Here is a 22,459-nt window from a genome sequence, read left to right as displayed (position 1 = left end):
ATGCGAACGCCATTATATCAAAGAAGTAGACGGCGAGCAATCTTTGGTACCTGATTGGTCACTACACTGACAATACTTCCTGAAACAATCCATGTTACAACAGCAAGTATACGTTTCAGTAGTTTAGGGTTCAAATCAACGAAATAAATCACAATGGATGATCGTGAGCTTGATCTCACCGAGTCACAGAAAGATACCAAGTCGAAATACCCGGCGATCAACAAGAAGTATGAATGTGAGTTGCGAACTTGTGTAGCTAATCTGTTATGAACATGCTTGATGACAAGCTATACTTACATTTTTCGCTAGTTAGCTTGCTTTGGCCTGATTTGAGATTGTTCACCAGGTAGTACATGAATGGGTTTCTGTTAAAATGTTCAGTGGAAGAGTATCTTTAGTGGAGGAGACAGCTCTGCCATCCGAAATTGCTTCATTGACACATTTATATTGTAGCCAGGCCTAGTAGATTCATACCCTCACATATTGGATTGAATGTTTACCTATAGCCCACTCAACTTTATTGTAGTAACATGAGTTGAATAATTTATCTATCTATTCATCTTGTAATTTGGATTCTCTCTAGATTTGGACCACACTGCTGATGTACAGTAAGTGGACTGACTACCCATGAACCACAGCAACTGCTGCTCCTACCCTTAACTGTGGTGGTTACACCTTTATTGCGAAATCCCCAAAGCCTACCTGATAATGCAGAGCAGCGATCTGTAACTTGACCGTATGGAGTGGCTTCCAACTTGGCACCCACTGGTTGACTCAACGTTGTTTTCACGTCATTTCAATTCAATTACATTGAACCAACGTGGAATAGACGTTGAATTGACATCTGTGCCCAGTGGGTTCAAATCAAATCAAATCTAAATGTATTTGTCACATACACATGGTTAGCAGATGTTAATGCGAGTGTAGCGAAATGCTTGTGCTTCTAGTTCCGACAATGCAGTGATAACCAACAAGTAATCTAACTAACAATTCCAAAACTACTGTCTTATACACAGTGTAAGGGGATAAAGAATATGGACATAAGGTTTGTCTTGCATCTGTGTCATAACTCTTATGTATGTTCCTAGGCTCCACTCTTGGGGAGACTCTCTGGAGGAGGCCTTTGAGCAGTGTGCCATGGCAATGTTTGGGTATATGACAGATACAGAGACAGTGGAGCCCATTGACACAGTAGAAGTGGAGTCAGAAGGTGAGATGGAATAACAGACTGAATATATAATATAATAATATAATAATATAAATAATATAATAATAATAATAATAATAATAATAATATAATATATATATGATATAATAATAATAATATATGCCATTTAGCAGACGCTTTTATCCAATGTGTGCATACATTCTACATATGGGTGGTCCCGGGAATCGAACCCACTACCCTGGCGTTACAAGCGCCATGCTCTACCAACTGTGCTACAGAAGGACTGAAAACAGGCATAATACTCATAGGGACAGTACATGTCTGGAGTAGATTATGGGGGACCAGTACGGGGGGGAAAATATATGCACTCACTAATGTTAGTCACTCTGGATAATAGTTTCTGCTAAATGACAAATGTAATGTAAATATGTTTCATATGGGTCAATATTTTACTTACCATTGCATTGAATACTTTCTTATGTCTGTTTGTTTCCTGGCCAGGTGATGACATGGAATCTCTTCTCTTCCACTTCCTAGATGACTGGTTATTCAAATTCAGTGCAGATCTTTTCTTCATTCCCAGAGTAAGGGCCTTCAACGTATTAATTCCAGTGAGGCTACATGGAGCTCGCTCTCTCTCTCCTACGCCCATCAATAGATGTATAGATTTCTTGCTGCCTGTATGTATAATTGTAAGATGTCAAAGGAGCATGCACATAATTGCATTGCAAAACAAATGTGGGTTTGAAACCTGATTACAACTGGAAGATAACATATCATTACATTTACCAGAAGTGTTTATTTATCTTGTATCCCTTACAACACAGTTCATTACCAAAGCACTATTGTTTGCTTCAAATAGCTCATGCATCAAATGTAATAAGCTTTCAAAAAGATATCATGGCAACTACCAATTTCATTTAACAGTTACAATAATAAGGTATTGCCTAACTTAATGTATGTCTTCTAGGAGGTTAAAGTTTTGCACATTGACAGGATGCACTTCAAAATCCGCTCCATTGGGTAAGTTGATCTAAAGTTACACATGTCAGGATTTAGTTTTTGCTCACTAGGTGGTGCTAATTTATACTCGCATGTGATTGATCATTGACTTTTGAGCCATGACATTACTCCTAGATGAAACAGTCTGAGGGGATATGGTGGGTTGGTTTTAGTTGGAACATTCTACCCCTGAGAAAGACAAGGCTTGCATGTTATCATTACTTCCTCCTCCAGTTCCTATGTCTGGAGTTCTGGTTCAATCTCAGCTTCCCTCCATGGCTCACATTGTTTTCCTCTGCTGTTGTAGGTGGGGAGAAGAGTTCAACTTGGTCAAGCATCCACAGGTGAGCGAACTGAGAAAGAGGTCTGCTGTCTGACTCCCTCCTGGCCATAAGGCATAATTACGGTTTATGACCTGATGAAGATTGTTTATCCAACTGGTTGTGATATGTATACTGTTACTGAAATATTATACTACATACATGATTAGTAGGCATAGTTTGTTTTCATTGATTCAGGAGTCATATGATTACAATAGTTTGTATTTTTGAAAGTGTCACTTAACTATGCGTATATTGTCCCTAAAGGGGACAGAAGTGAAGGCCATCACTTACTCAGCCATGCAGATCCATGACATCGACAAGCCCGAGATCTTTGCCATCATTGACATCTGAGGATACTACTACTGAGAAACTGTCCCAGAAGGGAACAGGACAATAGAAACAAACCTATATGTGCCTGTGTGATTGGACAATTGATTTAGGGCAACAGCATAGGCTTTGAAAATTTACATTTGATTAAGGGCAACAGCATAGGCTTTAGAACTGGATGAGTGAAGTGTAATATTTCCCTGAATTTGAATTGTTTACAGACAGATATCCAGAGAGCAGCAAACATCATCAGCAGCAGCAGAGTAACTGATTAAGATACACTACATGACCAAAAGTATGTGGACACCTGCCCGTCAAACATCTCATTCTAAAAATAACGGGCATTAATATGGAGTTGGTCCCCCCCCTTTGTTGCTATAACAGCCTCCACTCTTCTGGGAAGGTGGCACAATCCCTGAGCCAACTAGATGAAAATAATGTTGATGTGCCCTTGAGCAAGGCACTTAACCCTAGTTGCCCCTGTCAGTCGCTCTGGATAAAGTGTCTGCTAAATGACAAACATTTAAAGGCTTTCCACTAGATGTTGGAACATTGCTTCGGGTACTTGCTTCCATTCAGCCACAAGAGCGTTAGGGAGGTCGGGTACTGATGTTGGGCGATTAGGCCTGGCTTGCAAGTCGGCGTTCCAATTCATCCCAAAGGTGTTTGATGGGTTTGTGGTCAGGGCTCTGCAGACCAATCAAGTTCTTCCACACTGATCTTTACAAACAATTTCTGTATGGACCTTGCTTTGTGCACAGGTGCATTGTCATGCCTAAACAGGAAAGGGCCTTCCCCAAATTGTTACCACAAAGTTGGAAGCACAGAATTGTCTAGAATGTATGCTGTAGCGTTAAGACTTCCCTTCACTGGAACTAAGTGCCCAGCCTGTACCATTATTCCTCCTCCACCAAACTATAGAACAGTGTGTTCTATATCGAGGCAGGTAGCGTTCTCCCTGCATCCGCCCAACCCAGATTCGTCTGTCGGATTGCCAGTTGGTGAAGCGTCATTCCAGATAATGCGTTTCCAATGGCGGCAAGCTTTACACAACTCCAGCCGACGCTTGGCATTGTGCATGGTGATCTTAGGCATGTGTGCTGCTACTTGGCTCATTTCATAAAGCTCCCGACGAACACTTCTTGTGATGACGTTGCTTCCAGAGGCAGTTTGGAACTCGGTAGTGAGTGTTGCAACCGAGGACAGACGATTTCTACGCGCTTCAACACTCGGTGGTCCCGTTCTGTGAGCTTATGTGGCCTACCACTGCTAGACGTATCCACTTCACAATAACAGCATTTACAATTGACCGGGGCAGCTCTAGCAGGGCAGAAATTTGACGAACTGACTTGTTGGAAAAGGTGGCATCCTATAACGGTGCCACGTTGAAAGTCACTGAGCTCTTTATTAAGGCCATTCTACTGCTACTGTTTGTCTATGGTGATTGCATGGCTGTGTGTTCGATTTTATACACCTGTCAGCAACGGATGTGACTGAAATAGCCGAATCCACTAATTTGAAGGGGTGTCCACATACTTTTCTATATATAGTGTAAGTCACCTGGCTCTGCTCATAAGTGCTCTGAGCGGTATTGATTGAGGAATGCCAATAATTAAGGTTTTTATTGTTATTTTTAAGGATCACAAATTAATCCAAAACGTGTCAAGAGACAGAATCATCTAAAACATTCTGTTACGAAGATGGCACAATAATGAATGTACTTGTAGGGATTCTTTTTTTTATTGTTGAGAGACCGTGCAGGGGCATTGACAGTTTTTTTTTGTCATATGTACTGTATTTGTACAGCTAGATATTTATTTAAGCATTTCAGGTGCCACACCTCTCAGATTAAAAATGATTAAAAATTCATTAAACAATCCAGGCTGGGATCCACCCCATCACAGACAAATGCAGTGCTTTGGCCAAGATGTTTCATACCGATTGAATCAAATACACTAAGGCTTTTTCTGGAGAGTAACATACCTGAGTGAACATGTTAACTTTTGGTTTATATATTTTTTATTTTGAAATGGTGTCTTTCAGGATTATTGTACAATATACACTACCGTTCAAAGTTTGGGGTCATTTAGAAATGTCCTTGTTTTTTGAAAGAAAGGCAAATTTTTGGTCCATTAAAATAACATAAAATTGATCAGAAATACAGTGTAGACATTGTTAATGTTGTGAATGACTATTGTAGCCAATTTTTTTTAAATGGAATATCTACATAGACGTACAGATGCCCATTATAAGCAACCATCACTCCTGTGTTCCAATGGCATGTTGTGTTAGCTAATCTAAGTTTATAATTTTAAAAGGCTAATTGATCATTAGAAAACCATTTTGCAATTATGTTAGAACAGCTGAAAACTGTTGTCCTGATTAAAGAAGCAATACAACTTGTCTTCTTTAGGCTAGTTGAGTATCAGCATTTGTGGGTTTGAGTACAGGCTCAAAATGGCCAGAAACAAAGAACTTTATTCTGAAACTCATCAGTCTATTCTTGTTCTGAGAAATGAAGGCTATTCCTTGTGAGAAATTGCCAATAAACAGAATAGAAAAAGGAGTGGGTTGCCCCAGTGCACAACTGAGCAAAGTACATTAGGGTGTCTAGTTTGAGATACAGATGCCTCGCAAGTACTCAACTGGCAGTTTCATTAAATAGTACCCACAAAACACCAGCCTCAACGTCAACAGTGAAGAGGCGACTCCGGGAAGCTGGCCTCCAAGGCAGAGTTGCAAAGAAAAAGCCATATCTCAGACTGGCAAATAAAGTCTTAAGATGGGCAAAAGAACAGACACTGGACAGAGGAACTCTGCCTAGAAGGCCAGCATCCTGGACAGAGGAACTCTGCCTAGAAGGCCAGCATCCTGGAGTCGCCTCTTCACTGTTGACGTTGAGACTGGTGTTTTGCCACCCCACATTCCTGCACTACAAATGCTGACCCAGTACATCCTGTCCTTGGATCTTTTGAACCGTCTGTGTCTCTTTAAACAGATCAGATGGATCAACACCTCCCTATCTTTCTGTAGTCTCTCCAACACTTCTAGATCAACTACTGGAGTCAGGAGTAGCCATACAGTCCCATCTCATTCATCTGGGTATTACCCACCCAAAGCTTGTGTTCTGTCTTCGCTCATGTTCCCAGCATGCCTGTAAAATCCCTTTTGCAGGATGAGTCACCCCATGTCCCTGTAGGTTGAACAAATAATTCATTGCCAGCGGCTGTCTCCTAATTCTCAATGGCATGTCCCCCATCTCCACCTGTAGTGCAGCCACTGGGGAGGTCCGGAACGCCACACTACATATTCTGATTCCTTGCCCCTGTAAGACATCTAGCCTTTCCAATGATGTCTGGGCTGCCGAACCGTACGCTGTACTGCCATAGTGTATTACAGATTAGATTAATGCAACATACATGGTCCTCAATGAGGAACGCCCAGCCCCCCACTCCTTCCCTGTCATACAGCGCATCACATTTAGCACCTTCTAACACTTTCCCACCAATCTCTCAATGTGTTCTGCCCAGGTCAGTCTAGTGTCACCTTCTCCAAGTTTCTCTCATATAACCTCAAGCATCACCTTCCTCCTGGTAAAGATTAATGCCCAACGCTCTACTTCTTCAATTGCTTCCTGTACCTTTCTGACTATGTAAAGCATATTTCTTCCCCTCTTCCAAGGCCCCATCATCTGCAAATAATGACCTCCCAATATCCGTCTGTACCTGAGAGTAAACATCATTGATCATGATTGAGGACCTTCCAAACAGGAAATCCTTTATCCAGTTGTTTGTTCTCCCTCCTACCCCCATAATTTGGTTGATTAACAACCCCTCTTTTCACATCCTATCATACGCCTTCTCCAAATCATCAAAAAAGTATCCCTGTTCACCTGAGTCTTCCTGACCTCTGCTTCTAAGCAGAGTACTGGGTCCATAGTTCCTCTACCCTTTCTGAACCCACTGATGTGGAAATACCAGCGCCCTGCTCTCTAGGAAGAAAGTTAGCCTCTCCGTAATCATACATTCCATAATCTTACATACATGTGATGCTAAAGCTATTGGCCGATAGCTTGTTGGCCACGTTGGGTCTTTCCCTGTTTTCCAGATTGGTACCACTACTGCCTCCTTCTAGCTGCCTGGTAGTTTCCCCTCCTCCCACACTCTGTTGTACAACACCAATACCTTATCCAGTGCTTTTCTCTAAAATGGGCTAACATAGCATAGCACACCTCATCTTTCCCAGGTGAAGGTAATTCAGCCTTACCTAATTGCCCTTTTCACCTCTGCCATGAAATGGTGCATTCAATGCATCATTTACATCCTCCCTCCTAACCAGCACACCGGGATGCTCTTCTCTCGTTCTCCCTCTCCTCCCACAAATTTGCTGAGCTATGCACTTGGACAAATGCTTTGGCCATCGTCTCTGCCTTCTCATCTGTTACTGCCACATTCTTTCCCCTCATCAACACTGGATAAACCCACTCCCTTCTGACCCCACTCATCCTCTTAATCATCCCCCACACTTCTCCCACAGGTGTTGCCCTTCCAATGGTGTCACAGAACCGATGCCAACATGGCCTCTTCGCCTGACGAATAGTTCTCCTCACTAGGGCATGGGCCTGCTTATACTGAATCAGATGTTGGAAGTTATACGTCCTTTTCAGTATTCTAAATGCCCTGTCCCTACTCCTCACCACTACCCCACACTCCTCTGTCCATCATGGGACTGCTTTCCTCCACCTTCCTGAACTCTTAGGTACAGCCTCAGTAGCTGCCCCCACTAACGCTGTTCTCATCCAGTTATTCATACTATCCATATCCCCTCTCATATCCACCCGAGCCATCACCTGCTCACTCAGCTCCTGAAACTGATCCCAGGGCTACTCGGACGTGAGCGATGTGATCCTCCAAGGTAGCCGAGTAGACCAGGATGTCGTCGATATACACGACCACCTGGCGTCCGAGCATGTCCCGGAACGCCTCATTAACGAATGCCTTGACCACTGACGAAGCATTGGCTAAGCCAAATTGCATCACCAAGAACTCATAGTGACCAGACATTGTGCTAAAAGCTGTCTTCCATTCATCCCCCTCCCGGATTCAGATGAGATTGTATGCACTCCGCCGGTCCAATTCGGTAAAGAACCGGGCACCGTGGAGCTGTTCGATGGCTGCCGGCATCAACGGGAGAGGGTAACGGTACTTGGTGATTTCATTGAGTCCTCTGTAATCAATTCATGGGCATAATCCTCCATCATTCTTGGCCACGAAGTAGAAACCTGCTGACGCAGGACGTGCGGATGAAACCTTGTTGGAGCGCCTCATGGATGTACTCCTCCATACCCTGGGTCTCAGCCACCAACAGAGGGTAGATGCGTCTGCGCAGAGCCTACAAGCAGGTCGATGGCACAGTCCCAGGGGTGATGAGGGAGACAGGTGGCGTGTGTTATGGAAAATACCTCCCGCAGGTCCTGGTTTATCTCCGGGATGGGCAACCACAGGACTCTCAACCGACATGGAACCACAAGGGATGGAGAAGCAGTTCCTCCGGCATTCGGGTAAACAGTCTGATTTTCATCCTGAGATGGTGGGGTTGTGGCATTGAAGCCAAGGAGGAACTTGTGAGCTGGTGATGAAGAGGATGTTCACCTGATGGATGGACACCACGGTGAGGGTGAGTGGTTTGGTGATGTGTGTGATGGTCTCGGAACCTAATGGCCGATTATCGAGGGCTTGAACCGGCAAAAGAGAGGATAGCGGGTATGAGGTCATGTTGAGAGAGAACCAAGGGTCTGGTCAATAAAGTTTTCTGCAGCACCGGAATCCACTAAGGCTGTAGAAACAGTACATGTCAACTAGTGTGATCGCCACCAATTTTTTTTGCAACATTTACTTGGAGCCAACTCTGCAAATAGCCCTGCTGGGTGATTTAAAAAGTCATAGTCAATCCATCAATAATATAATAACACTCTTAGAAAAATTGTTTCTTTCATTTACAATCTGTAGAGACTATGAGAAAGGTTCAGAAACATCACAGCACAGTAGAAAATATCTCAGCTAGAAATTACAACTGGATGGCCTTCAGAGATAGATGGGAGGGGTTAAGGGTAGCTGAAGACTGGGACTAAAAACAAAAGACAACTAATGTGAAATATGCTGCCTGTGAAATGTACTGTATGTAGAATGTACAGTTGAAGTCAGAAGTTTACATACACCGTAGCCAAATATATTTAAACTCTGTTTTTCACAATTCCTGACATTTAATCCTAGTAAAAAAAAATCCCTGTTTTAGGTCAGTTAGGATCACAACTTTATTTTAACAATGTGAAATGTCAGAATAAAAGTAGAGAGAACGATTTATTTCAGCTTTTATTTCTTTCACATTCCCAGTGGGTCAGAAGTTTACATGCTACCAAATACTAATTGAGTGTATTGCCTTTCAAATTGTTTAACTTGGGTCAAACGTTTTGGGTAGCCTTCCACAAGCTTCCCACAATAAGTTGAGTGAATTTTGGCCTATTCCTCCTGACAGAGCTTGTGTAACGGAGTCAGGTTTGTAGGCCTCCTTGCTCGCACATGCCTTTTCAGTTCTTCCCACAACTTGTCTATGGGATTGAGGTCAGGGCTTTGTGATGGCCACTCCAATACCTTGACATTGTTGTCCTTAAGCCATTTTGCCACAACTTTGAAAGTATGCTTGGGGTCATTGTCCATTTGGAAGACCCATTTGTGACCAAGCTTTAATTAACTTCCTGACTGATGTCTTGAGATGTTGCTTCAATCTATCCAACATTTTCCCCCTCATGATGCTATCTTTTGTGTACTCCAGTCCCTCATGTACCCCAGTCCCTCATGCAGCAAAGCACCCCCACAACATGATGCTGTCACCCCCGTGCTTCACGGTTGGGATGGTGTTCTTCAAATCAAATCAAATTTTATTTGTCACATACACATGGTTAGCAGATGTTAATGCGAGTGTAGCGAAATGCTTGTGCTTCTAGTTCCGACAATGCAGTGATAACCAACAAGTAATCTAACTAACAATTCCAAAACTACTGTCTTATACACAGTGTAAGGGGATAAGGAATATGTACATAAGGATATATGAATGAGTGATGGTACAGAGCAGCATACAGTAGATGGTATCGAGTACAGTATATACATATGAGATGAGTGTGTAGACAAAGTAAACAAAGTGGCATAGTTAAAGTGGCTAGTGATACATGTATTACATAAGGATGCAGTCGATGATGTAGAGTACAGTATATACATATGCATATGAGATGAATAATGTAGGGTAAGTAACATTATATAAGGTAGCATTGTTTAAAGTGGCTAGTGATATATTTACATCATTTCCCATCAATTCCCATTATTAAAATGGCTGGAGTTGGGTCAGTGTCAATGACAGTGTGTTGGCAGCAGCCACTCAATGTTAGTGGTGGCTGTTTAACAGTCTGATGGCCTTGAGATAGAAGCTGTTTTTCAGTCTCTCGGTCCCAGCTTTGATGCACCTGTACTGACCTCGCCTTCTGGATGATAGCGGGGTGAACAGGCAGTGGTTCGTTTGGTTGATGTCCTTGATGATCTTTATGGCCTTCCTGTAATAATATAATAACAACGGGTGGTGTAGGTGTCCTGGAGGGCAGGTAGTTTGCCCCCGGTGATGCGTTGTGCAGTCCTCACTACCCTCTGGAGAGCCTTACGGTTGAGGGCGGAGCAGTTGCCGTACCAGGCGGTGATACAGCCCGCCAGGATGCTCTCGATTGTGCATCTGTAGAAGTTTGTGAGTGCTTTTGGTGACAAGCCGAATTTCTTCAGCCTCCTGAGGTTGAATAGGCGCTGCTGCGCCTTCTTCACGACGCTGTCAGTGTGAGTGGACCAATTCAGTTTGTCTGTGATGTGTATGCCGAGGAACTTAAAACTAGCTACCCTCTCCACTACTGTTCCATCGATGTGGATAGGGGGTGTTCCCTCTGCTGTTTCCTGAAGTCCACAATCATCTCCTTAGTTTTGTTGACGTTGAGTGTGAGGTTATTTTCCTGACACCACACTCCGAGGGCCCTCACCTCCTCCCTGTAGGCCGTCTCGTCGTTGTTGGTAATCAAGCCTACCACTGTTGTGTCGTCCGCAAACTTGATGATTGAGTTGGAGGCGTGCGTGGCCACGCAGTTGTGGGTGAACAGGGAGTACAGGAGAGGGCTCAGAACGCACCCTTGTGGGGCCCCTGTGTTGAGGATCAGCGGGGAGGAGATGTTGTTGCCTACCCTCACCACCTTGCAAGCGAGACTTGCAAGCATCCTACTTTTCCTCCAAATATAACAATGGTCATTATGGCCAAACAGTTCTAGACCAGAGGACATTTACAATCTTTGTCCTCATGTGCAGTTGCAAACCGTAGTCTGGCTTTTTTATGGCTGTTTTGGAGCAGTGGCTTCTTCCTTGCTGAGTGGCCTTTACAGGTTATGTCGATATAGGACTCGTTTTACTGTGGATATAGATACTTTTGTACCTCTTTCCTCCAGCATCTTCACAAGGTCCTTTGCTGTTGTTCTGGGATTGATTTGCACTTTTCCACCAAAGTACATTCATCTCTAGGAGACAGAACGCGTCTCCATCCTGATCGGTATGACGGCTGCGTGGTCCCATGGTGTTTATACTTCCCATGATGTCAAGCAAAGAGGTATGGAGTTTGAGGGTAGGCCTTGAAATACATCCCCAGGTACACCTCCAATTAACTCAATTGATGTCAATTAGCTTATCAGAAGCTTCTAAAGCCATGACATCACTTTCTGGAATTTTCCTAGCTGTTTAAAGGCAAAGTCAACTTAGTGTATGTAAACTTCTGACCCACTGGAATTGTGATAAAGTGAATTATAAGTGAAATTATCTGTCTGTAAACAATTGTTGGAAAAATTACTTGTGTCATGCACAATGTAGATGTCCTAATCGACTTGCCAAAACTATAGTTTGTTAAAACAAGAATTTTGTGGAGTGGTTGAAAAACAAGCTTTAAAGACTCCAGCCTATGTGTATGTAAACTTCCGACTTCAACTGTATAAGCTGGAAGTGGAAGCCTAAGTATTGTTCTCCATTAGTTTACTCCAATTAGGGAGAGGGTTGGTATGGTTAGAGGAAAATAATGAAGAAGGAAAATACACTACATGACCAAAAGCATGTGGACACCTGCTTGTCAAACATCTCATTCAAAAATCATGGGCATCAATATGGAGTTGGTCCCCCATTTGCAGCAATAACAGCCTCCACTCTTCTGGAAAGGCTTTCCACTAGATGTTGAACCGTTGTTGTGGGTACTTACTTCCATTCAGCCACAAGAGCATGAGCAGGCCAGTCAAGTTCTTCCACACCGATCTCGACAAACCATTTCTGTTTGGGCTTCACATTGTGCACGGGGTCATTGTCATGCTGAAACAGGAAAGGGCATTTCCCAAACTGTTGCCATAATGTTGGAAGCACAGAGTCTAGAATGTCATTGTATGCTGTAGTTTTAAGATTTCCCATCACTGGAACTAAGAGGCCTAGCCCGAACCATGAAAAACAGTCCCAGATCATTATTTCGCATCCACCAAAATGTACAGTTGGCACTATGCGTTGGGGCAGGTAGCTTTCTCCTGGAATCCGCCAAACCCAGATTTGTCTGTAAGACTGCCAGATCACTCTAGAGAACGCGAGTCCAATGGTGACGAGTTTTACACCACTCCAGACGACGCTTGGCATTGCGCATGGTGATCTTAGGTTTGTGTGCGGCTGCTCAGCCATGGAAACCCAATTTATGAAGCTCCCGAAGAACAGCTCTTGTGCTGACGTTGCTTCCAGAGGCAGCTTGGAACTTGGTAGTGAGTGCTGAAACCAAGGACAGATGATTTTTACGTGCTTCAGCACTTGGCGGTCCCGTTCTCACTCATCATTATTCACAATTCGTTCATGATCAATGGCAGGGCAGCATGGTAGCCTAGTGGTTAGAGCGTTGGACTAGTAACCGGAAGGTTGCAAGTTCAAACACCCGGAGCTGACAAGGTACAAATCTGTCATTCTGCCCCTGAACAGGCAGTTAACCCACTGACTTGCCTAGTTAAATAAAGGTAAAAAATAAAGTAACGTTAATCATGGTATCATCCACATGAATATACAAGTGCTCAGAAACAATAAAAGTGACTCCAAAATGATAAAATGACTGCCTAAAGATAGATCTTGTGATCCTAATTCAGTTTTGGTTGGGTGAAAGACAAGAAGACAAAATAAAACTATTGATGATGCATTTAGCCTTCGGCATACAGTTGCTCAGTTAGGCATCAGCTAATAAACAGATTTTTTCTTTAGAGACAAACCACAAAAAGGGATATTGTCAAGAAGTTTATTTTCCTGCCTTCTTGACCTCAATCTGGGACGAAATGAAAAGGTGTATGTTGTTGTCAGTTCAAAAACACTGTATCTTTAAATCCTCAAAGCAGCCTCGTTTCCGATGCATAAAAGCTGTGACGTATTTTTCTTAATTTTTTTGCACGAGAAGAACGTCGTCCATTCTACAAACCGTATTCATCCATAACCCGCTCTCTTTTAGCGGTGAAATACGGTTAACGTGTAGCTAGTTGCCGGAGAATATTACGTTCGAAAACATAGCTGAGAACATCAAGCTGGTCAACTTGATAAAGTAGGCTGTTTTGGGACGCTCCCGACCGACTGGAAACCAAGTAAACGAAAACGTTACAGAACGTGAGCCACATGAGTTCTGACGCTAAGCCCGAGCCTAAAAAAGCCAAAATGGAGAATGAAAGCAAGTATCTCCCTGAGCTTCTGGCAGAAAAAGACAGTCTGGATTCTTCATTCACACATGCAATGAAACTTATATCTACAGGTAATATTTTACTCAAATATTTTGATTGGAGTGCACGTTTGTAGGGACTCATTGAACTAGTTTGCTAGGTAACGCGTTAACTAGCTGGTGTAACTAAAATATGACGATGGCTAGGCTAACGTAGCTAGCTAGCAGGTTACTTAACTGTTCTGATTGTAACGCTGTTAACACTTGTGGTTTCAACAACAAATTGTGTTGACCTAAACGATAGGCTATTGGTTATAGATTCGATACAATGGGTTTTGCTAAACCCACAATCTATAGTCTAGTTAATTTGAGTTACGTTGTAAAAATGTAGGCCTTGTGTTGGACAACAATGGTTGCGGCGGGAAGAACGGCCTGTTAGCACGAGGCTCGAATGGAGGAGAGGCATGGCACAGAGTAGGATCGGTATCTAGTTAGGTAACGAGGCTGTTATAACCTAGTACTTTTCCGCCGTGAAACATAATGCATATGGAAGGCTGCTGCCGAATTGGTTTTTTTCTCAAATGGAATAACATTCAGTAGTTAGGTTTCCGTCCAATTGTCTACAGATTTGAGAATATTCTATAATTCTCACAAAAACAATGCATGTTTGCTTCAAATGTACTTGTTGCGAATAAAATTGTACGTGGATGTAGTCGACGACCATTTCTGCGGTTAAATTCCCCATGCACCGAATATAATATCTAGGTTTATGTGTTTCCATCTGATTTAACTGTGTGGTTTTGTCACACAAAAATGTAGGATTATAAAGCAAATGTGCCCACTTATCATGACACGTGTGAGTTTATAGACAAAAGAGCGATATTTGTCAAAAGGCAGTCGAACGAGAATCAATCATCGAGTCGCTGGAATAAGACCCTCGATATGTATTGGAAAGTAACATCAAGCCCATCACCGTGCTCTTTCACCACCCTGTTAAATTCAGAATTACTTTTTAAGTATGTAGCCTCATGAACTGCACGCGTTCCCAAATAATATTGGGAGGACCGCACAACATCATTGCCTCCAAATTCACTTTGATATTATGGTTATTATATAAATATTTACAGATAATTTTACTTACACAAAGATCCCACTGTCTAGCATGTTTTTAGTATAAGAAGATGGTTTCTGTAGTTAAGTGTCAGACCAGGTTATGAACGTTTCATCCTGCTGCAGGGCCAGTTAAAAGCTTGCTTGCAGTCTGCCTCTCCCCCAGAGCCAATTTTTACCCAGACAGTTCACTGCCAGTCTGTTTCAAACTAAGCAGGGACATGCATTAAGATGAGTTTAGAATCTGTTTTGTGACCAAATTTGTATTCTAGTTTGATCAGCTACTTTTTTGTCAATGATGTGAATTGTGGTGTGACTTGAGACCCGCCCACTACATTTTATTTGTGGGGAAATGAGGGAGCTAGTATCATTGGATGACTTGTGTTTTATCTTACTACGCCAGGATTTTCTCTGGTAGTAGGCCTATGTATTGCTGTAGCTATAATTACTCTACACTTTGATTATGACCAAGTTCTGCTAATTACTTGTAAATTATGAACATTTCATGTAGCTCTTGCACTGTTTATGTTCAGTCTGTGAGTGATAGTGATGTTAGTCAAACTAAAAAGCCATGTTTTCTGTTCTGTAGAGATAGAAAGGATTCAGAAAGGAGAGACAAAGAAAGAGACAGAAAGAGAAACTTACCTGGACCTGTCTACCACAAAGAACATCAAGGTCAAGGAACGTGTACTCATTCCAGTCAAACAGTACCCAAGGGTGAGTAAAGTTTTCTCTTGTACAATAGAAGCTGTCAGTTTGGGCCATTGCTTTTCATATGCGATTACATTAACGGGGGGAGGGGGGGCTCATATGTACTATGCTCAAACGATACATTACAATTGAACACCCTACTGCATGCCTGGCTCTCCCTCACTGTCACGGGACAACATGTACACCTCAGGGTTATCAGTGACCTCAAACTTAAATGGATATGACTGCATATAGTGCAGTTATTTTAATAGGAGAATTTCATGGGAGTGAAGTCAGAATCGCATGTCACAGTGCTCCTTCTTCTGTGCTGTTAGACCCCCAGTGGTGTCTACAAAATGGACCACTTAAACAGGCATAAATCAAATAAATAGGACCGCTGGTTCATTCCTCTTCAATTATGTGTGCTGAAACTTCTTTCTCATATGTCTATTGCCACTGTCCCTTAGACGGGAAGGCAGCATGCTATAGATTTGAGGCATTGATGCAGTATCTTCTGCAGCATATTACTGTGATCTAGGTTTCAATATCCTTGAATACAACAATCTCTGCACCAAGAACATTGAGTCTATTAGTGAACCCTTTTTTATTTCCACAGTTCAACTTTGTTGGTAAGATTTTGGGACCCCAGGGGAACACAATCAAGCGCCTCCAGGAGGAAACTGGAGCAAAGATCTCAGTATTGGGCAAAGGTTCCATGAGGGACAAGGTGAAGGTAAGAATGGAGGGAGGAGTTGACAGGGTACATGTGGAGAAGAGTCCTTTTGTAACAAACAGCAGTGATTGAATGTGCAGAATTCATTGTTAGTTTTTACGCTGTTGAATTTCAGGAGGAAGAGCTGAGAAAGGGTGGTGAGCCCAAATATGCTCATCTGGGCATGGAACTGCATGTCTTCATAGAGGTGTTTGCTCCTATACCTGAGGCATACCTGCGCATGGCTCACGCCATGGACGAGGTCAAGAAGTTCCTCATCCCTGTAAGTATCCCAGGGAGCTTCCTGCTTCAACCAATGCTATTTCAGGTTGTGATATATGGGCCAAGCTATTCGGTCTATGGTAACTTAGCAATGGTCCAAGATTTTCCATGCTACTGCCGTGTTATAATCTCTGACCTGTCATGTTAATGGAGCTACTCTCTTTACTCCTTATAAGCAGGACACCATGGATGGTATATGCCAGGATCAGTTCATGGAGATTGGCTACCTGAATGGCGGTCAAGATTCACAATCCAGGGGACGAGGGGGCCCTCCAGGCAGGGGCAGGGGAGCACCCCCACCCAATTCAGTAGGAGCCAGGTAGGACTCGCAGTGCCTGACAACCCCTTACCTTTCAAGACCAAAAGCCTTCACAATCCTACAAAGTTTAATTCACTATGATTTATTTCTTCAGGGGGCGAGGAATGCTACCTCGTGGAGGAGCCCCTCGTGGAGGCACCCAACGTGGTGGAGCTTCCCGAGGAGGACCTCCCAGGGGTGGGTCGGCCAGAGGGGCTCCAGCTGGCCGAGGTGGACCCCCCTCTACACCTGCTAGAGGAGGCACTACACCCCGTTCCAGACCACCCACCCCAGGGACACCAAGGATGCTCCCGTCCCCAGCCCACTCCCACCAGCAGCACCAGCACCAACATGCCCCACCACCCAAGGCTGAGGCCTACAATGAATATGTAAGTCAAACCACTCAATTTTTAAGTCATTGGGTTCTATAACTACTTTCTTTCAGAACTGAAGAGCTGTCAGTTTAACATTTTATTGTCTATTCACCATGGGTGACAGGTCACTTCATTCATGGGTTTAAGCTCCATCTAGTCCACTTGACTGTTTTATTCTGACATGCTAGTAGCATTCTGTTTTACATGTACCTCGTCATTCTGTGGTAATAGTGGCGTGTATTGTCTTCATTTCCCCAGCCTGCATATGAAGAAAGCTACGCTGAGCCTGCATATGAAGGTTATGACAACTATTACAGTCAACAACCTCCACAAGCGTAAGTCTTTCTCATAATATAATGGTTAAAACAATGACGTGGCCAATCCTCAGTAGAAGATTGTAATAGCAGACTTTTTTTACCCCAGCATTTTGCGTTTGAATTGTCATAGGAAATATTGAGGTCAAGATGGTTAGGCTGGATTTCAGCAGCCAACCCAGCCTCTCTGGTTCAGAGGTGATTGGTTAAATGCGGAAGACGCGTTTCTGTTGAATGCGTTGTTGTGCAACTGACTCGGTATCCCGCTTTCCCTAGTGATTTCAATTTCCGGAAACTTTTGTAATTAAGCTGATATATTGTGCCATGTTTTCAAGTGAATGCTTTGGGGCCCCAGACATTTTACCCTTGCAATATTCAATGTAGTATCAGTCTGTCTCAAAAGGCTCTGACGTTCTCTTCACAGGGACACAGAGTACTATGACTACGGACATGGAGAGGCTCAGGAGGCTTATGAACCCTATGGTAAGATGGCAATAAATTAACGTTCTAAGTATTTTTTCTTCTAAATATTTTTTCATACATTTTCAAATAATGAAACTGACATTGTTGGTCCAAACTGGTCCTGTGTCCATGTGTTGTACTCTGTTGTGACATATTTGACCACCACTCTTTTTGTCACACTGCATGTATCCAAACATTGACCTCGGCTTGGTGTTTTTTTTTTCTCTGTAGCCCAAGATGATTGGGAGGGTTCCTGGTCCTCCACTGGAGGCAAAGCCCCTCCAGCGAGGCAGGATAAGAGGGGGGCCTACAGAGAGCATCCATACGGAAGATACTGAACAGTCTCCGGTAGAGGGTTGCCATGGCAACTGTCTCCCATTGTAACTCACTTAACTCTCCAAAGTAATTTCCCTAAATGTTTTTCTTTTACATTTTCTGTAGTTTTTTGTTTTTTAATGATTTGAGAGCAGGACAACTGGATGTATCGTATCGAGTGGGCGTAGCAAGCGAATGCAAGGATTTGGATAATACGTTATCATTCAATGTTTCCACTGCATCATTGACAGTTTTAAGATCTAATTTAATGGTTACTTAGAGAAACGTGATACCTTGTATAGTGTTAAATGTTATTTTGAAGGTTTGTTTCAGTTTGTCTTGAAATGATTTGTGGCAGTTGCAGTCTCATTTAGGCTGCATTTCTAAAGTATTTTTTAGCTAAAACTTGATTAATGACGTCAATGTAACATCGGCAACTAGATTAAGAATATATGGGGAAGAACCAAAATAATTTTCTAGAAAAATCATTTTTGCAGAAACTAACATTCCCTATAGAGGCATAGATTTCAATGTTTTTTTCTTTTCTTAGGGTTTTGAAATCTAGCCTTATTAGACACTGAGACAGTCTGTCCTAAAATATCTCCTTTAAGTATTTTCAATTCGACTTGGTTGTAAGTACATTCTACTTTAGATAACTTTTGCTTGGCTTACTTTGGTCTACATCTTATTGGGCTGACTTTGATAGAAATGCTGATAAAGTACTCACTTTGAGTGGTTCTACAAGAATTTGGACATGGTCCTCACATGGTCTTCATGTAAGGGAAAACTGCAGCCATCTCAATATTATATGCATACACTTAAGAAAGTTGTGTATATTGCTTTCTGAAGTTGTGCCGTCTCCAAAATGCATAGTGCTACGTACATGTGTACTCTTGCCTAAATAGGATACTAAATATATCCAAAAAATGTTTCTCTGCAGTGCGTTGTATCAATAAAGCCTAATTTGTTTTGTTTTTTTATCAAACTAAACCTGGTATTTTGCTTTTGTTGTATAGTAATGCCTTCTACTTCTAATAAAACTGATTCTCGTTGAGGATTTTCACAAAACTCCTAAACAATCACCAGAATATTGTATGTACATAGACAAAAGCAACCAAAAAGAACATCTGCTTTACTTTGATAAAGAGCACGTCCTCTTCATCTCTCTGTATTAAAAAGGATCTAGAAGAGACTCGTTATGTCACCTAAAATAAAGATGGTACCTTAAGGTAATGTATTTCCAAATACTTCGCTTGAGAAGGGTATAATGCTTGGACTTGTAGTATTTGAAATCAATCGTTACAACGGGACATTTCCTCAAGCTTCCCAATGAGCCATGTATTTTTAGTCCTTTGAAATAACTGATTTTCAACCGTATTTACAATCAAGCTTGCAGGGATCTTACTTGACTTTGATGCAAAGTCATGCTGGCTGGTTTTATTAAAGAAAAATATCGCAGTGCAGAGGAGAGGATGCTAAAAGCCAAAAGATCACGTCAAGAAGGTAAAACTAACCCCAACTGTCATTTGTTAGATATTTTTTGTCTTATGCTCAAAATGCTAGAACCTGCTAGTCAACCCAAACCAGTTGTCCAAAACTGCGTGACTGAAAAATATGTCTCAAATAAAATAGCTGTACAAAATTATTAGAAATGATTGTAATGCAACTCTTGCTAAAATTGAACGCAGTTTATGGTCCAATCATTTAAAATGCCTTCTGCCTTTTTTAAATTTTAGAATACTGTTAAAATGTTCAGCATTTGTAGCAATCTTTAAGTCATGGTTACAAAAAATAAATTGACAACCTCAGCTTGAGTTGCATGACTTTTGCAGTGAAATATTAGTTTTGCATGAATGATTGTCCAACTTAAACTACATGTAGTTGTCAACAGCACTTGCACATGGGTCTCATTTGTATTTCTGTCCCCAGGTATTCTGAGTTAGTCCTTCTGGGTTTGAGAAAGGCATTGGACTTGAGCTGAATGTCCTCATGGTAAGTATTCTCTTCAGCAATATGTAATTTAAAAATGCTCAAGCTGCTACAGTATTTGTTTTGACTATTAATAAAATAAAACTGAAATCAAGAATGACCCAAGTCTGCCAACTGAGTTCTTCAGATTCTACATTTGCTTGTTGAATTTGGCCAGAAAGTGCTTAGTCCCCTTCACAACCAACTGCAAGGTTTTTGAATGGACCCTCGGGCTGACTTTTGTCCTTCTCTAGTAGAAAATCAAACCAGGGTTGTGATGTAGTACTTTCTGATGGACTGGAGGAAATGTTGGGTTTTTCCCCAATGATATTTGATAAAGGTTTACCTCAATCTGTCACTTTAAGAAGTGCTCTGTTTTCATGCCGTGTGACTGAATTAAAAAATGTATTTTCAACAGGTATAATCCTGTGAAAGACTGCACTGATAAAAGGCTCCTGGCAGTCTGGCGTTGTTGGGGATTTAAATGTCTGGACTGCCATGGTTTCTTTCGCTCGAGATTCAACCGTTTGTTAGAAATGATGATAAAAGAATGAGCTCGTTCCATCACTTCAGCATAATGGCACTCCCTGGTATACAGTTGATTCTCGCCCAATCTCCAGAGAAATCAACATTAGGCCTACAGTGCATTCAACTTGAGTTGGGATGAAATCATGGTCTGGTTCCCGACAAAGCAGCTTGGCGAATGCTCCAAGAGTACAGTACGAGGAACTGAGTTGGTGTGTCACCTTCCTTTGGCTCCTGATAGATTTCCGTGACCAAACATTTTTTTACCTCACTTTTTACATTTTTAAATATGTTGACATTTTGTGTATTTGTGAAATTGTAGTTGCCACAGGAAGTTATTGGATGTTTTCTGTACAGACTTAATTTTATATCTGAAATAAATCCCAAAATCCTGACTGCTGTTTCTTAATTGTGTTGGTACGGGTGTTTTGCGGCTCAAAAGGTCAATTCTTCAGCTACCTTCATTATTATATTTAAATATAGCCTTGGTTACTGTATATATGGACAAACATCTCTTATCATGGGCCTAATCTCTTCCCTTACTAAATAAACACCATCTCTCTGGGTACCAGGTGTCTGGAATGGCAGCGTTGTGAGTGGTTGCTCTGCTCGGGTTTCTCGCGCTCTTATTTTCTGTCCACTGTGGGGAATCTGGGTAGTGATGTCTGGCCCCATTCTGTAAGTAGTAAGGTGATAGACATAATATTGACAAAGGGGCGAAGGATAAAGGAATGTGATTAAGACACTAGTTTACTGGAGCAGCGACCCTTTAGTTGGGACAAACGGGTAGCAACAAGTGAATGCTCAATGCAGCATCTAGTGAAGTTGTTGAACTCAATGGAGCATTTTAGTTGAGTAGTGGTGGAAGAAGTACCATGAGTCACCCAGTAAAGTACTACTTGGAGTAAAAGTATTTGTTTTAAATCTACGTAAGTATCAAGTAAAACTGCAAATCATTTTATGTTCCTTATTAAGCAAATCAGATCCCATTTGTTTAATTTCTGAAAGCCAGGGGCACAGTGCAACACATACTAATGACGCATGTGTGTTTAGTGAGTCCGCCAGATCACAGGCAGATGGGATGACCAGGGATCTTCTTTTGATATGCGCATGAATTGGATCCTTTTCCTGTCCTGCAAAGCATTCAAAATGTATAGTACTTTTGGATAATGGAAAATTATATGTAGTAAAATTACATTTTCTTTAGGAATGTGGTCAAGTTAAAGTTGTAAAGTAGATAACCCCCCAAAAAAAACCTAAGTACATATACTTTAAAGTACTACCTAAGTACTTTAAACCACTGCAGTCGAGACAGGTTGCTGAGACAATGCTCTCAGCAGCTGGAAAATATGGAGAGGAGGTCGCTAGACTGAAACAGCAGCAAATCAGTGCCTAGTGATTACAATTTTGGAGATCTGTGCCGAAGTATTCACGCAAGATTTGTGATCATATACAAATGTAGGCAATATTTTGACATTTTAGTAATGTTATACATGTTTGGGTTTCTTGTAGTCAACAAATAATTTGTAATTATGTTCCGGCCCCCTGACCATCCACTCAATGATTTTTTTTTTAGGGTGATCTGATTTAAAATCTATCAACATTATCAGAATATATGCACTAACAGATGGTTCATCCATTGTTGGCAGGCGGTATGTTATGTGACACTGAGAAAAGCTCCTGTTGTCATTGGGCTGAGCAGTCCCTTAGAGGGCTGAACCAGAGGGCACTTCAGCAGGATGGAAATAAACAGTGGGGAATCATCTGTGACCTTTTGAAAGGAATTAAAATCTGTACATATAAT

The 22,459-nt window shown here is 42.0% G+C and overlaps 2 protein-coding genes across 5 annotated transcripts; both read left to right on the top strand.

Annotated features, from left to right (window-relative positions):
* Window positions 1-5,386, top strand: zbtb8os (zinc finger and BTB domain containing 8 opposite strand). Its single transcript, XM_035753706.2, has 7 exons — window positions 1-235; window positions 584-608; window positions 1,089-1,210; window positions 1,670-1,752; window positions 2,139-2,191; window positions 2,478-2,514; window positions 2,758-5,386. Exons 1-7 carry the CDS (start codon window positions 154-156, stop codon window positions 2,842-2,844), a joined length of 489 nt encoding a protein of 162 aa, XP_035609599.1. The 5' UTR covers window positions 1-153; the 3' UTR covers window positions 2,845-5,386.
* A 7,939-nt stretch (window positions 5,387-13,325) lies between these two features.
* LOC118368388 (KH domain-containing, RNA-binding, signal transduction-associated protein 1-like) lies at window positions 13,326-21,050 on the top strand. 4 transcript variants are annotated; one of them, XR_004822323.2, is made up of 11 exons: window positions 13,326-13,698; window positions 15,305-15,432; window positions 16,022-16,138; window positions 16,254-16,400; window positions 16,579-16,718; window positions 16,813-17,086; window positions 17,330-17,406; window positions 17,810-17,868; window positions 18,079-18,249; window positions 20,092-20,154; window positions 20,549-21,050. XR_004822323.2 is itself a non-coding variant. In XM_035752447.2 (9 exons), exons 1-9 carry the CDS (start codon window positions 13,566-13,568, stop codon window positions 18,183-18,185), a joined length of 1,182 nt encoding a protein of 393 aa, XP_035608340.1. In that variant the 5' UTR covers window positions 13,327-13,565; the 3' UTR covers window positions 18,186-19,230. The 4 variants fall into 4 exon arrangements, 2 of the variants coding, with proteins under 2 accessions (XP_035608340.1, XP_035608337.1); XR_004822322.2 differs by having other exon boundaries at window positions 13,327-13,698; window positions 16,576-16,718; XM_035752447.2 differs by lacking the exons at window positions 20,092-20,154; window positions 20,549-21,050 and having other exon boundaries at window positions 13,327-13,698; window positions 18,079-19,230.
* Window positions 21,051-22,459: the final 1,409 nt, after the last annotated feature.

The sequence above is a fragment of the Oncorhynchus keta genome, chromosome 35, assembly GCF_023373465.1.
Source record: "Oncorhynchus keta strain PuntledgeMale-10-30-2019 chromosome 35, Oket_V2, whole genome shotgun sequence".
Classification (NCBI taxonomy): Eukaryota; Metazoa; Chordata; class Actinopteri; order Salmoniformes; family Salmonidae; genus Oncorhynchus; species Oncorhynchus keta.
The sequence above is the reverse complement of the archived record's forward strand: the minus strand, read 5'-3'. Positions and strand labels throughout refer to the sequence as shown.

What these genes read in the sequence shown, in the direction of transcription:
- zbtb8os (XM_035753706.2), top strand. Translation starts at nt 154, where the DNA reads ATGGATGATCGTGAGCTTGATCTCACCGAGTCACAGAAAGATACCAAG. An exon ending in GACCACACTGCTGATGTACA is followed by an intron (nt 609 to 1,088) that starts GTAAGTGGACTG and finishes GTATGTTCCTAG; the next exon opens with GCTCCACTCTTGGGGAGACT. An exon ending in TTCAAAATCCGCTCCATTGG is followed by an intron (nt 2,192 to 2,477) that starts GTAAGTTGATCT and finishes CTGCTGTTGTAG; the next exon opens with GTGGGGAGAAGAGTTCAACT.
- LOC118368388 (XM_035752444.2), top strand. Translation starts at nt 13,566, where the DNA reads ATGAGTTCTGACGCTAAGCCCGAGCCTAAAAAAGCCAAAATGGAGAAT. An exon ending in CCATGAGGGACAAGGTGAAG is followed by an intron (nt 16,139 to 16,253) that starts GTAAGAATGGAG and finishes GTTGAATTTCAG; the next exon opens with GAGGAAGAGCTGAGAAAGGG. An exon ending in AGTCAACAACCTCCACAAGC is followed by an intron (nt 17,407 to 17,809) that starts GTAAGTCTTTCT and finishes TTCTCTTCACAG; the next exon opens with GGACACAGAGTACTATGACT.